Genomic DNA, 15,793 nt, shown 5'->3' with positions numbered 1-15,793 from the left:
CGCAACATTGACTTAATGGAGAAAATGGGAGAGATCACTGACCCCACAAGACTCCCCTTAACATCCCAGAACTGGGACCTCTATCTCCCCTCTCACAGGACCCTATTAGCCAAGTCACTCGACACAGTACATTAATCCCACCCTGTCCTTGTACATGCATCATAGTTGCATGACATCCATTACAGTGGCGTCCATGTGCTCTTTAGGAACCACCAACAAATCCTCTCAGATATAGGGAGTGGGTCTAGTGGTCTGTTAGGGGTTGGGTGTACAGGCCGACGTGGAGCACTCACCCGTGTGGCGGGGCTGCTGCCAGGGTAGGTGCTGTAGTCTGACCCTCCTGTGAAGTTAGACGCCTCGCTCATGGTGCTCATCGGGCGCTCCTTCTTCACTCTGTCACTCTCCTCTGATGGAGCCTGCTCTGGAGCCTTTGGCCTGGGGGGGGAGAGAAAGAGAGAAATGCAGTAGAAAATGAGAAAAGCGACATGAAGACTACACAAATGAGGCTCGGACTCAACTTCAACCTGTGGGATTAATGGGCGGGTTAAGAGGCGGCGCGGTGCAGCTGTGTGTGACACTGATTGCTCTGCGAATGAGCTGCCTGCCGGCCAGTCTGTCTAGCTCTATCGGTTCGCCAGTTTAAACTGCAACCACAATGAGAGCCCGTCTCTGTTAGAGCCAAACCCTGCCGTTAGAGAAAGAGGAGAGAGAGAGAGCGAGAGAGAGGATGCAAAAAAATAGAGAGGCAGGCCCCATAAATCAAACCAGTCAGACGACTTTAAATCACCTGCCAACCTTGCCTGACAAAACTAAAGGGCCTACCAATCCAAATAGAGCAAAGTTCAAGGTCCCCTAGGCTAAACTACCCAGCACCAAAGGCTTTAACGCTTATAACAATGGTAGCAAAAAAATAAGCTAAACTCGCCTATAAATCCTCCTATTTGCAGAGTGGCTACATCTAGAGTTGTATTCAGATCAGTATTGTCTCTGAGCAGTGGCCTATATTCTGTGGTTCCAAGGGGAGTGCTGACGTGACTGTGTGGGTAAATGACAGTATCTGGAGCGTGGAGGGGGGTAGAGAGAATATCTGCATCGGTCTGTCTGGGAGATAATAAAGCTGGGTTTTTAGGTCCCCACCTCACAGGAACAAACGCCCTGTACATGAGTGTACACCTCTGATTTCAGCTCTGGTAACAGATAAGGTATGAAGATCCACTTGACCGTTCACTCCCCTGCTCTCCTGCCAGCTATCATCCCCTAAAGTATGACAAATATTATCCTACATTTCCGCTTACCCCATTCCCCTCCTCTACTGTAATCGTCACCTCTCCTCTCCAACCCGCCATATAAACAGGTCAGCCTGTTTGTCCGTCACAGAGCCTGTGATGTGATTGGATCATGTGTATGACGCTTGCATGCAGGGACGTTGCAGGACTGGTCAGACAGGGCAGGAGGTTATAACAGGATTGATATGACAGGTATGTCAATGTGACTTAGACATGTGAAGGTAGGGGCAAGGTTACTTCACAGACACACATCAGTTCAGCTTGGTGTGCAAAAACACAAAGGCCAGGCCTCAAATATGATAGCAATGACACAGACATTCTTAACAATACACCGAGTGTACAAAACATTAGGAACACCTTCCTAACACTGCACCCCCTTTCGCATTGCCCATTCACGCTCTGAATGGTATACATACACTACACATGTCTAAACTGTCTCAAGGCTTAAAAATCCTTCTTTAACCCGTCTCCTCCCCTGGTCAGTCTATGGTCATGGAAAGAGCAGGCGTTCCTAATGTTTTGTACACTCAGTGTATATCAACATTAAAAACCGATTTATAGTGAATTGCTAGATAGATATATAGACGTTATTATCTTCAAAGTGGATAATTGTCTTCGCAGCCCATTTCACTGGATCAACCTCCATTGTGGCTTTACGTTCCCTAAATGCTTGTCAAATTATGTTGCTGTGGGCTGGTGAACCGCGCGTGACCGTCCAAGCCACACAAATGATCACGAGTTAATCTCTCTCAAATGCCTGAATTGAGGGAATGAGGGATATTAACAAATATTAAATGACACTCTTCTCAGCTGAAAAGTCTCCAACTCCAACGCTTGTCTCCAATCAAGGCTTCCCAGCATTAAATTGTGTGTGTGCGCATTTCAAGCATTTCCAGGTGCGTCAGAGGCAGGTCCAGTGAATAGGTCTGTGAATTTCGGGGCAATGGATGACATCAGTCCCGATGACATCATCAATAGAACTGAAGAGTGACTCATGCAAATCGTGCTTAGATCATACAGTCTTTCTATAGGCCATTCACACTCTTTGTCACTTTTCTCTCTCTCTTTTTTCCCTTTCTATATATCTCTGTTCCTCTATCGGCCAAATAATGCTTCTCTTTTTCACCCTCTATCTCACCCAGGTCTTTATCTCTCTCCCATCATCTGTATGGCTCCACCTTCCCCTCCTTCTCCCTCCCACACCCTCTCTGTTGCCGCTGCTGGCAGAAATCCCTAGCAGTAAACTGGTGTATGACCTCTCTGAGAAGTGCTGTCTACCCACACAGCCAGGCTCCTAGATCCTCCCAGATCACACAGAATCTTCCTCATGATCAATGGCCCCTGTGTGTTAGTATGTCAGCAGGGAGGATGAGAGAGGAAGAGGAAGATAAAGGTTGCAGAACATGCCTTAGAAGTGAAGCACAAGAAGTATTTCTTAAAGCTGCATTGTAGTTGTGACGTGGTTGTGTTGTGAGATACTGGAGCAGTTTGTTACTGTCGAAAGACCTGGGCTCAAAAATCATTTGTTTCCATTCTAATACTAGTTTCTGTCTGGAGAATCAAAATGGACAGAGGTAAATGGTAGACCCCATTGCGAGGAACAATTATATAATTTGATTCAGGCTTGGAGACCGAATGTATTTTACCCGTTGCGATCACACACATACACAAGCTATATTAGTTTCATGATGGGAGCTAAGCTTCATTTTATCTATTAAATATACTTAGACAAATCGGATGGCACAAATAAATCGTGCATGTCTTAGCATTAGCAATGCATAGCAGGATTTCAGGCAATCCAACACACAGCAGACGCTGCATACGGTTAGTGGTAGGACTGACTTAATGAGAGAGACAGAGGCAGGACTTCCAAAGAGACAGATGAAGAGGCTAGGTAGAGCAAAGCATCCATCCAGCCCATAGCTACGTATACTATATTACCTGTTTGATACAGGGTCTGTAATAGGGTCTGTAACCGGGTTGGCCGTAACAGGGTTGACCGTAACAGGGTTGACCGTAACAGGGTTGACCGTAACAGGGTTGACCGTAACAGGGTTGACCGTAACAGGGTTGACCGTGACAGGATCTGTAACGGGGTGGACAAGCTTTGCAGAAGTCACGCTAGAAAACAAAAAGGGAAGGAAACAAAATTAACTGAATTAAAATAATAATATCAAACAATCTAACCTGAAAATACCAAACACATGATAAACTATGTAATCATGACATTTAACAAATAAACATTCACATCAAACTTAAATTAAATTAGAATTGTAGTCTTCAGGGATGTGCTTAGGCCACACATTCTGTAAATGATTTTCACTGAATATCCATTGTGAAGAGAACATTACAATTGCATTAATTTATGCCATTTAGCAGACACTTTAATCCAACGCAACTTAGTCATGCGTACACTGTTTTCTGTACGGGTGGTCCCGGGAATCGAACCCATTATCCTGGTGTTGCAAGCAACGTGCTCTACCAACTGAACTACAGAGGACCACTGCCTGCTTCCGTTACATAAGCCCATTACCTAGCGCTAACTGACTGTCTCCCTCTAGGCTACTGGCAGTTCTGTACTGTAATTAAGGGGATGGGTTTGTTGGGAGGACAGTCCCTTCTTGCTTACTTCCTACTCTCTACCACCAGTCTCTCTCTCCCTGTGCCATATGAAGGCTGCCCCCTGCATAGCCCCTTGCTTTAGGGCTTCTTCCCTTGCTTGCGCACAGCTGGACGCCGGGCAGCATGCAAATATACCATCATAATATGGTAATTTTGCAGATGCTTTTATCCAAAGCCACTTACAGTTAACACATACTGAACGTGGCTCATGAGGTTATCACATCTAGTATTTGGGAGATTTGCACATCAGAAAGCTGACTTCCATCTAGCACCAAATACAGTGGTCCTTACTCATCTCGTCTTGAAGCAAGACAGGGTTCATATCAACAGCTCTGATGGCAACACCATCATCGGTTTAATACCAACCCAGGCTGCCATCTTCCTTTAGCATGCAGCTTATGTGCTGTGATATCAATAGCAGTTTCCCTCCAGAGTAAAACTAGCTGATTGCTGTCCAGCCCCTTCCTCCCCTCAAACCTAACTGCAGTTTGGTCTAGCATTGAAATGTGGCAAGGTTAAACATTCTCTGTGAATGAATTCATATACTTCAGAGGGGGAAGATAGGGGAGAAGTAAGAGGGAGGCAAGAAAGGATGATGGACAGGAATGAAGCAAAGAGAAGAAAGAGGGAAGAGAAGAGGCTAGAGAAGAGGGAAGAGCGAGAAAGTGGAGAGTGACAAGAGGAATGTAGAACAGTGCCTTCAGAAAGTATTCATACCCCTTGACTTATTCCACAATTACAGCCTAAATTTTTTTTAAAGAACAATACATCTCACCCATCTACACACAATATTCCTTAATGATAATTTATTGAAAATGCAATACAGAAATAGCTCATTAACATAAGTATTCACCCCCCGAGTCAATACTTTGTAGAAGCACCTTTGATAGCAATTACAGCTGTGAGTCTTTCTGGGTAAGTCTTTAAGTCTCTTTCCAGTACTGGATTGCGCAACATTTGTCCATTATTCTTTTCAAAATCCTTCATGCTCTGTCAAATTAGTTTATGATCACCGCTAGAAACCATTTTCAGGTCTTGCCATAGATATTCAAGCAGACTTAGGTAAAAACTAACTCGGCCACTTAGGAACATTCATTGTCTTCTTGGTAAGCAACTCCAGTGTAGATTTGGCCCTGTGTTTTAGGTTATTGTCTTGCTGAAAGGTGAATTCATGTCCCAGTGGCTGGTGGAAACCATTTTGCCTGTGCTTAGCTCAATTCTGTTTCTTTTTTATTCTGAAAAACTCCCTAGTCCTTAACGATAACAAGCATACCCATAACATGATGCAGCCTCCACTATGCTTGGAAATATGGATATGTTTCGTGTTGTATTGGATTTGTTCCAAACATAACAGTTTGTATTCAGGAAAAAAAGTGAATTGCTTTGCCACATTTTTTTGCAGTATTACTTTATTGCCATGTTGCAAACATGATGCATGTTTTGGAATATGTTTATTCTGTACAGACTTCCTTTTTTCACTCTGTCAATTAGGTTAGTATTGTAAAGTAACTACAATGTTGTTGATCCATCCAGTTTTCTATCACAGCCATTAAAATCTGTTACTGTTTTAAAGTTACCATTGGCCTCATTATGAAATTACTGAGCGGTTTCCTTCCTCTCTGGCAACTGAATTAGGAAGGAAGCTTGTATCATTGTTGTGAATGGGTGTATTGATACACCATTCAAGTATAATTAATAACTTCACCAGGCTCAAGTGGATATTCAAAGCCTGCTTTTTAAATCTACCAATAGAATCTACCAATAGGTGCCCTTCTTTACCAGGCATTGGAAAACCTCCCTGGTCTTTGTGGTTGAATCTGCTCGACTGAGGGACCTTACATATAATTAATTGTATGTGTGGGGTACAGAGATGAGGTAGTCATACAAAATCATGTTACACACTATTATAGTGTATGCAACTTATGTGACTTGTTAAGCACATTTTTACTACTTAACTTATTTAGGCTTCCCTTAAAACCAAGGAGTTGAATACTTACTGACTCAAGACATTTCAGCTTTTCATTTGTAAACATAATTTCCCTTTGACATTATGGGTTATTGTGTGTAGGCCACTGACAACAAATCTGAAATGTAATCCATTTTAAATTCAGGCTGTAACACAACAAAATGTAGAAAAGCCAAGGGGTGTGAACTGTTTCTGAAGACACTGTACATGTTGCTTTAATTGATGATGAGAGCAAGGCCTCTCCTTTAGGCCCAGGGTCATTGCAGAGGTGGAGGACATTTGAAATCTAATTCTGAGTGCTGAATAAGTGCTGAATAAGTTGAGTTTATTTTTTTACAGGGACAGTGCACATTAATCAACGTTTCAGTAAAAGTGCCGATTTTAGCCAGCCGGCTAATTTTCAACCGCAGTCCCTGGGCAGGTTATTAAAAACAATTACAATATAGACAATCATTGAGCAGTGAGCACACGCAGAGCAACATAGGACAAGCAAGACGTAGCATGCAGACAGAGCAACATAGGACAAGCAAGACATAGCATACAGACAGGACAAGCAAGACGTAGCATACAGAGAGAGCAACATAGGACAAGCAAGACGTAGCATACAGAGAGATTAACATAGAACAAACAAGGCCATTAAAAGTGTATATGCAGAAATCGTTCCTCCATTTCCTGGTTGCTAAAACGAATAAGCTAGTATATTGTGTAATATATTTTCCATAACCAAAAATATTGTTGTTTCAGTGGTTTGAAGCCGGTGTACAAAACTGAAAGTAAAAGACGAAAACAAAACTTAAGAATGAGAAGCACAGAAATAGCGCACATAAAACAAATCTACTGCTTCTTAAACTTTCTTTCAAGTAGAACGATAGCTCTATAACTCACATTTCTATGTGAATTTGGACAGGTCGCCCAAAAAGTGACATATTGCCACTTTAAGACGCTTTAAAGAGCGGAAGACGTCAACGTTGGAGAAAATATAGGAAACTTAAAAATATTACAATAAATATGAAAAATGGTGAAACGGTACAAACTAACGAGCCAAGAAGTTAACTTTTGTATACTTTGTTTTGTCTGGATATTTAGGCCCACACACAACGCTAAGTGAAATTTCTGCACTATAAAGTGGAGCTCAGTGGTTTGTGCCCGAGGTCTAAAGAGATTAAAGCAGAGGTTTTTCACACTGCAACTAACTCATTACAGGGTCTGGCTAGACCAGGAGCACTGATCCTATTGAGAAAGAGAGAGAGTGGGAGAGAGAAGAAACGTGTGTGTGGGAGGGACAAAAGGGTGAGACGACGCACGGGGAGGAGAGTGAAAGAGGGAGAGAAGAAAGGTGGAGGTGTATGGGTGAGTCGGAGAGGCAGAGGGGGAATGTGGGCGACATGTGGAAAGAGATGGAGAGAGAGGTAGATGGGGAGAGAGAGGATGTGTGGGTTGAAGAAGTGTCAGCCGGTTATCAATGAGGAGTGCTTCCTTCAGAACACCATTAATCCACGTTACACCCGCTATTACGCATGTAGGGAAGGTGGAGGTGTGTGAGGGAGAGGTGACATCTCAAGTAGATGACTTTTTTTCCCCTATTCGCTTCGAAAACTTTCCTTTTCAGAGATGTATAAAGATGCTTATACTAGAGTTTTGTAAAAGGAGTTTTGACATGTCAATCACCAGGGAGAACGGTGAAAGTGTCGACCAGGATTCAGGGACAGCAGTTCAGTTCGAGGAACGTTCTGCGAACACACTTCTTTAAAAATGCAGTGATGGTCATAAAGCGGAGGATGTTATACTCTATTTTATCACCTTCTATATACAGTATATTAGTTATTTTATTCCCCTTTTATTTATCGCTGCATTAGTCTCTCATATCCACTGTTAAATGAAAATGGTAAAAACAATAGTAAATTATCTATCTTTTATTCAAGTCCATCTTGATTTTATATTTGCATAGAAATGCTGTGTTTTATCGTTTCTCACCTTTCTAATATTTTATTGGTTAAGCACCTTGAAATGCATTTGCTGTGAGAAAAGTGCTACATAAATGAAGTTTGATTGATTGATAATACAGTCTTCAGACAGACGGAGAGAGAGAGAGACTGAGTGACAAGGCCAGCCAATTAACATTGCTTTGTTGTCCGCTCACGGATAGGCCGACGCTCGCTGGATAATCAGGATGTGAAGCTGCGTTTTTTCACTGGGAGGAACGAACACATCATTTGCTTTCTGTTGTTTCAAGTATTCTGCCGTGTCATTCTCACAACCTACAAGGAGTTGAATAGAAAGTGCGTCTTCATTATGAAAAACCAACACATTCCGGCAGTCAAGACTTAGTCAGCCCAAGAACCCTAATGAAGGTGGTGGTGTCGAGTTGCTGTTTGAGATGAAAGAAACATTTTACACAAGTTCAATTTCCTTGATATGACTGATGTAAGAGCCTCTTTCCATTTTCGTTCTCGTGGTCGGAGGTGACCCTCTTTCACACAAACCTTTTTGTCTGTCACCAACACACCTCAATCTGTTATATTTGACTTTCTCGCCTCACTTCCAATTAACAGTTAACACACTGAGGAGAATATTTGCATATTCTCCTCAGACACCTCAGTGCGGTGCTAATAAAAAGAGCAGACCTGGGTTCAAATAGTATTTGAAAAAAATGTTAAATACTTTAGATGGGCTTGATTGAGCTTGCCTGCCGAAATGGAACCAATGGAATGCTCACAAAAGATCAAACCATTTTCACTTGGCACTCCAGTTAGGCTAAAGCAAACGCTAAAACATTAGAAAGATTTTAAATGGTATTTGAATCCAGGTGTGAGGAGGAGAATGTGATGGAGTGGATAATTGGGACGGGGTGCAGAGCAGAGTGGAGGGGGGTTGTCACTCAACGGCACAGCCAGGAAGGAAGGAACAGACTACAAATCTCCACAACAACCTAATGTTCCATCCAGAAAAATAGGATTCAAACGTGGTCATGTCTGCATCTGAGACGGACCATATAATTGCCTAATTTCCTTGTTTTTGAGGTAAAGTGAGGAAATGGCTGCCAAGCTTAAGAAATTTCCATCTATCTCTGTGTGTCTCTGTGTGTGTGTGTGTGTGTGTGTGTGTGTGTCTCTGTGTGTGTGTGTGTGTGTGTGTGTGTGTGTCTCTGTGTGTGTGTGTGTGTGTGTGTGTGTGTGTGTGTGTCTGTCTCTCTGTGTGTGTGTGTGTCTGTCTCTCTGTGTGTCTGTGTGTCTGTCTCTCTGTGTGTCTGTGTGTCTGTCTCTCTGTGTGTCTGTGTGTCTGTCTCTCTGTGTGTCTGTGTGTCTGTCTCTCTGTGTGTCTGTGTGTCTGTCTCTCTGTGTGTCTGTGTGTCTGTCTCTCTGTGTGTGTGTGTGTCTCTCTCTGTGTCTGTGTGTCTGTCTCTCTGTGTGTCTGTGTGTCTGTGTCTGTCTCTCTGTGTGTCTGTGTGTCTGTGTCTGTCTCTCTGTGTGTCTGTGTGTCTGTGTCTGTCTCTCTGTGTGTCTGTCTCTCTGTGTGTCTGTCTCTCTGTGTGTCTGTCTCTCTGTGTGTGTGTGTCTGTCTCTCTGTGTGTCTGTGTGTCTGTGTGTGTGTGTCTCTCTCTCTGTGCGCGCGCCCGTCTCTGTGCGCGCGCCCGTCTCTGTGCGCGCGCCCGTCTCTGTGCGCGCGCCCGTCTCTGTGCGCGCGCCCGTCTCTGTGCGCGCGCCCGTCTCTGTGCGCGCGCCCGTCTCTGTGCGCGCGCCCGTCTCTGTGCGCGCGCCCGTCTCTGTGCGCGCGCCCGTCTCTGTGCGCGCGCCCGTCTCTGTGCGCGCGCCCGTCTCTGTGCGCGCGCCCGTCTCGGGGCGCGCGCCCGTCTCTGTGCGCGCGCCCGTCTCTGTGCGCGCGCCCGTCTCTGTGCGCGCGCCCGTCTCTGTGCACCACCACTGTAGTGATAGTGGAGAGTGGAGTGTGACGGAGAGAGAGAGTGACTCGCGCGCACAGAGACGGGCGCGCGCACAGAGACGGGCGCGCGCGAGCCACTCTCTCTCTCCGTCACACTCCATTCTCCACTATCACTACAGTGGTGGTTGGTGGTCTTACAAAAACAATATTTAGTCAATATGAAAAAAAAAATTTGATGAACAACATCTTGTTTCAGTACGACCAAATTGTATATTGTGCAGACTCTGGTTAGCTACCTAGCAGCTACCTAAGACTTAGCTGCCTGCAGGTCAATTCATTCATTCCTCTGTCTGTTTGGAAGGCTAGAGTAAACAACTCTGGCTTCTCCACACACGCACGTACATGCCCGCACACACACAGCAAGCTACAAAAGGCAACCGGTATTGACTTTGCTGGAGGACAGCTTGCAGGGGGAGAAAAGAGAGCAGGGTAACACTGTCGGTTCAGGTTGAGAATGTCTGGACAGCTCTGACAGGCCTTTGAGCCTGAACTCAGATATTTTTACTTACACACACAAACCTCTCTACTCCAACACTCCTCCTCACTGGCTTCTCCTCCCTCCATCCTCTCTCCACCGTGGGTGTTTTGGAACGTGTTTTGTCTGAGAGCCCTTATCAGAACTCGGCAGGAAAGATTGGCGAGGCAGCAACGCTGCTTTTCCAAATCCTCTCCAAGAGTTCTGCAGCTGTAGCCACGGCACAGTTGAACCAAACACACTCCTGTAGCAAACGCTGCCTTCCATTTCTAAAGTCTCTGGTCTCGCTGAACGACAAGCAGTTAAACCCAAACCAAACTCACATTGCCCTGTGATCTCATAACGTCTCTTTAGAAGAAGTCCGACATCAGACTCCTCAACACCTCCAGGAGCACAATGCACTTTCTAGTCCATAAAAGCCACTCTTCTCACAGCGTCTCAGTCAATTCACAATGGCATAAAAGCTCAACCTGTGAATATATGCTATTGTGAATACATGCTCAACTACTGAATACATCTCATTTACGTAAACACCACACAACCAATTTAGTACATCATTTAATATGTAATATACTGTGACATGATCTGACAGTAACGTGGGCCCTGAAGCATTACTGGAGGACAAAGTTGTGTGTTTGACAAGTTTCATATGAATGTGATTTGTTGAAAAGAACTCATTGTGACAAACATCTTGTGCCATAAAGAATGGACACACAATGCAGGGGGAAACCAACCCGGCATTGCAGGTTAGTGTGTGTGTGTGCATGCAAGTCCACTTGAGGGTATGTCATTCCACTGGCATGTATGTTCCAGTCATCCCACTGCTCAGGGTGTGGGAGAGAAGAGACTTACTGTTCGTTGACGACAAAGATGCAGTTGTCTTGTGAAGGAAGACCAGAGACTGGATGCTTACAGGTCACCTTCCGCTCATTGTGACTGAAGAGAGAGAGAAAGAGAGGTGGGGGGAGAGAAAGGATAAAGAGAGGGGGGAAGAGAGAAAGGGGGGGGACAGGGAGAGAAAGGATAGAGGGGGGGGGGGGGGGGGGGGAGATAAATTATAAAGAGAGGGGGGAAGAGAGAGGGCACATTAGACCACCAAAATCATACATTGAGTCAACTTAATTAATAACAGCATTGTTAAACATCTTCCTCCACACAACACTAACCATACGACCCATCATCAAGCATATGACCCATTGTCAACCAGCCAATACTAACCATATGACCCATTGTCAACCAGCCAATACTAACCATATGACCCATTATCAATAGTAACTATATTACCCATTGTCAACCAGCCAATACTAACCATATGACCCATGATCAATAGTAACTATATTACCCATTGTCAACCAGCCAATTGAGGAGCATTAAGATGAGGGTTAGTGTCCCTCTCCACACTACACAATGTCCTGTTGAATAACAACGAACAGCAGACACAATGCCTACACACCTTGAGTGTTGGGTGGTGCTAAACTTCAGCATGGCAGCCCATCTGTTTTCTGACCTGGGTCAAACACTCTTCTACACAGCACCATCTAACATAGTTCTTCCACTGACACTATCCTCTCTTCTCTCGCGTGACAAACCGCTATCCAGCCCAGACGTGGCTCTTCAACACTGCTGCAGAATACAAATGATCTACCCCTCCCAAGAAGCCCCTAACCGCTCCAGTCATATGCCCTAGATCACAAGAGCACAGCTAACAGGCTGTTTCACAGCAAGCGGTGACTTATCTATAAATACAATTACAGCACCACAGCCAGTCAGACAGAGAGACACAGACAGAGAGAGACCCCTGTAGCCGGCCCTCTGTAAGACACAAGCAGCTTTTCACGCAGAGTGTAGAGAGGCAGGGGAACGCTTAGTGCCGATAAAGACGAAAGAGAACAGAGCTCTCTTTTCTGCTCGCACGCAAAGATGAGCACACACACACACGGATGCATGCACGCACACACACACACTGAGGGAAGGAGGACAGACTGTACAGACAGAAAATAAGGTTGTCTGACGGATTAACCCGAGAGGGTCATGAGACATTGTACACACAGCACAACAGCCCTGTAGGCTTATCTGGACATGGACGGGTATCTGAAAGAGAGAGCGTACTGTATGTTTCTCAATTGATTCTCTCTGGGAGGTAGCAGCGCGGGCTCGGACACACACACACACACACACACACACACACACACACACACACACACAGTATGACATCCCTGCAGGCGTACCAAGTGTCTCAGCTGGGCTGTGGTAAGCTAGGCTTGTGGCTGAAACACCTGGTTTCATTTGTCACTTGCGAAAATACCACTGCAATACCACCTTCACACACTGGCATTCTCCACTGCTGCAGGGCCTGCTGTAGCTCTTGTGCAATACAACACACTTCAGTTAACTCAACACGGGAGCAAGAGGATAATCTGGCCTGCAGGAGTCACAGATGGAACGCTCCTCTCTCTCTATGGATCTGTATCCTACTAAGGCCATGCCAGGGGTTCTGCTGGGCTAATCTACCCAGTGAAGCAGCAGTGTTCGTGGGCTTGGTTTCTGGACTGTGGCCCTGCTGGAGATGTTCCAGCCCTGCCATCCAGGACACAGTCACAGCTGAGCCAGAGAGACATGTCGCCTGTACCGTCTATTATTAACTGCGCTCCACGTCTCCCATCTGTCACACAGAATCACAAAGCACAATCACTCAAAGCCACTACATGACAGGATCTGCTTTTATTCATCACTTCCTGGAGATTACCCAAGTACGTGTGTGTGTGTGTGTGAGAGAGAGTGTGTGTACGTCAAGGTTGCGGAGGCACCACCGGGGGGTCTCAGAAGAGGTTCCACTTGGCCCTTTTTTCCCCACTGCGAGTAACAAGAAATCAAGATGGCAATGTGGGAAACGATAAACAAAACTCAATGAAAGAGGGAAGATGCATTTCCTCTTTGGTTTCGACATGAAAGTGGGGGGCTGACAATGATCATCAGTCAGAGAATCGAGTGACTGCATCCTCCATTGATCTCCAGTATCAGAGAGCAACATTCATTTCCACTGGTTAAAAGGAAAAGGTAATAATGTCTTTCTAGCCTCCGAGGACAACTTATATACATACACTCACTGTCAGGCACAGTCATGCTAAAAGTAATAACATATCATGAAATTACAACCTGGGGCTTGTCAAAGCAGCAACATACTTCACAGCCTGTGAGCCAAAACCTGGACATACAGCAGCAGTCAAAATAGTAGTAATAGTGAAGACGTCAACACTATAAAATAACACATATGGAATCATGCAGTAACCAAAAAGTGTTAAACAAATCAAAACATATTTTATATTTGAGATACTTCAAATAGCCACCCTTTGCCTTGATGACAGCTTTGCACACTCTTGGCATTCTCTCAACCAGCTTCATGAGGTAGTCACCTGGAATGCATTTCAATTAACAGGTGTGCCTTGTTAAAAGTTAATTTGAGGAATTTCTTTCCTTCATAATGCGTTTGAGCCAATCAGTTGGGTGGTATACAGAAGATAGCCCTATTTGGTAAAAGACCAATTCCATATTATGGCAAGAACAGCTCCAATAAGCAAAGAGAAACGACAGACCATCATTACTTTAAGACATGAAGGTCAGTCAATAGTGAACATTTCAAGAACTTTGAAAGTTTCTTCAAGTGCAGTCGCAAAAACCATCAAGCGCTATGATGAAACTGGCTCTCATGAGGACCACCACAGGAAAGGAAAACCCAGAGTTACCTCTGCTGCAGAGGATAAGTTCATTAGAGTTACCAGCCTCAGAAATTGCAGGCCAAATAAATGCTTCACAGAGTTCAAGTAACAGACACACCTCAACATCAACTGTTCAGAGGAGACTGTGAATCAGACCATCATGGTCAAATTGCTGCAAAGAAACCTCTACTAAAGGACACCAATAAGAAGAAGAGATTTGCTTGGGCCAAGAAACACGAGCAATGGACATTAGACCAGTGGAAATCTGTCCTTTGGTCAGATATTTGGTTCCAACCGCTGTGTCTTTGAGACACAAAGTAGGTGAACGGATGATCTCCGCAAGCTCGGTTCCAACTGACACTGTCAGTGATTTATTTATAATTCAAGGTACACTTCACAAGCATAGCTACCACAGCATTCTGCAGCAATACGTCATCCCATCTGGTTTGGGCAACAACAAAAATTTAATTTTACTAGGCAAGCCAGTTAAGAACAAATTCTTATTTACAATGACGGCTTAAGAACAGTGGGTTAACTGCCTTGTTCAGGGGCAGAACGACAGATGTTTACCTTGTCAGCTCAGGGATTCGATCTAGTAACCTTTCGGTTACTGGCCCAACACTAACCACTAGGCTACCTGCCACCCTGATCTGGTTTGGGCTTAGTGGGACAATCATTTGTTTTTCAACAGGACAATGACCCAACACACCTCCAGGCTGTATAAGGGCTATTTGACCAAGAAGGAGTACTGCATCAAATGACCTGGCATCCACAATCACCTGACCTCAACACAATTGAGATGGTTTGGGGTGAGTTGGACCGCAGAGTGAAGGAAAAGCAGCCAACAAGTGCTCAGCATGTGGGAACTCCTTCAAGACTGTTGGAAAAGCATTCCAGGTGAAGCTGGTTGAGAGAATGCCAAGAGTGTGCAAAGCTGTCATCAATGCATAGGATGGCTACTTTGAAGAATCTAAAATTTATTTTGATTTGTTTAACACTTTTTTGGTTAATACATGATTCCATATGTGCCATTTCCTAGTTTTGATGTCATCTCTATTATTCTATAATGTAGAAAATAGTCAAAATAAAGGAAAATCATTGAATGAGTAGGTGTGTCCAAACTTACAGTACTACAGTACTGTAGTACCAGTATTTTCTACAGGCTGAGGCAGAGAGAGATGACGGTCACCTTGAATTACAGCCATTACATAAATCTTAAGAGTACCTTTGTGTCCTCTTCACATAACTGATTATCAACAGCGAAGGTATGTTTTACTCATTTTCTGACGATTGCAAGGTGAAACAATAAAAGGGTATGAAGTAGTGAATTCTATTGAATAGCTTTTCTGTTACTCCCCAGAAAGAGGATGATCTATTCTCTTTAACATGTAAGCAACGTTGAGTACAAGGACAGGAGCTGAATTGTAAACAGACTGGGAAATAAATCGGAGAGCAGTGTTTTATGCCAAAGCAGTACGTCGCCGCTTTCTTCTGAAATGTCATCGTTTCTACTCCGGTGGCTATGGTCTGTTGCAGCTCTAGAAAGGTATGTAAGGGCGGCAGGTAGCCTAGCAGGTAAGATCGTTGGGCCAGTAACCGAAAAGGTCGCTGGTTCGAATCCCCGAGCCGACTAAGTGAAATATCCCCACTCTCCAAGGGTGTCTCAGGGGGAATTGAGATATGCAAAAAAAAAAAAAAAAAAAAACTTTTTATCTCACACCTCACACTCGAACCACAGTGAAAATATAAGTATCCCCTATTTGACCGTCGAGGTAGGTAGGCAATAAGG

At 44.4% G+C, this 15,793-nt stretch overlaps 1 protein-coding gene across 13 annotated transcripts in view; it reads right to left on the bottom strand.

Annotated features, from left to right (window-relative positions):
• Window positions 1-15,793, bottom strand: part of LOC139378680 (pleckstrin homology domain-containing family A member 5-like) — a 144,010-nt gene that overhangs the window by 43,189 nt on the left and 85,028 nt on the right. For 12 of the 13 annotated variants that reach the window (XR_011628317.1, XM_071121088.1, XM_071121091.1 and 9 more), the window contains exons 4-6: window positions 11,141-11,224; window positions 3,228-3,407; window positions 294-435 (exon numbers count right to left, since the gene is read on the bottom strand). Coding sequence is in view for 12 of the 13 variants with exons in the window: in XM_071121088.1 (XP_070977189.1) it covers window positions 294-435; window positions 3,228-3,407; window positions 11,141-11,224 (406 nt within the window). In the remaining variant the exon portion in view is untranslated. The remainder of the gene's footprint in view (window positions 1-293; window positions 436-3,227; window positions 3,408-11,140; window positions 11,225-15,793) is intronic. The other variant, XM_071121092.1, reaches the window with a different exon arrangement.

This window comes from Oncorhynchus clarkii, chromosome 21 (assembly GCF_045791955.1).
Source record: "Oncorhynchus clarkii lewisi isolate Uvic-CL-2024 chromosome 21, UVic_Ocla_1.0, whole genome shotgun sequence".
Taxonomy (NCBI): domain Eukaryota; kingdom Metazoa; phylum Chordata; class Actinopteri; order Salmoniformes; family Salmonidae; genus Oncorhynchus; species Oncorhynchus clarkii.
The sequence above is the reverse complement of the archived record's forward strand: the minus strand, read 5'-3'. Positions and strand labels throughout refer to the sequence as shown.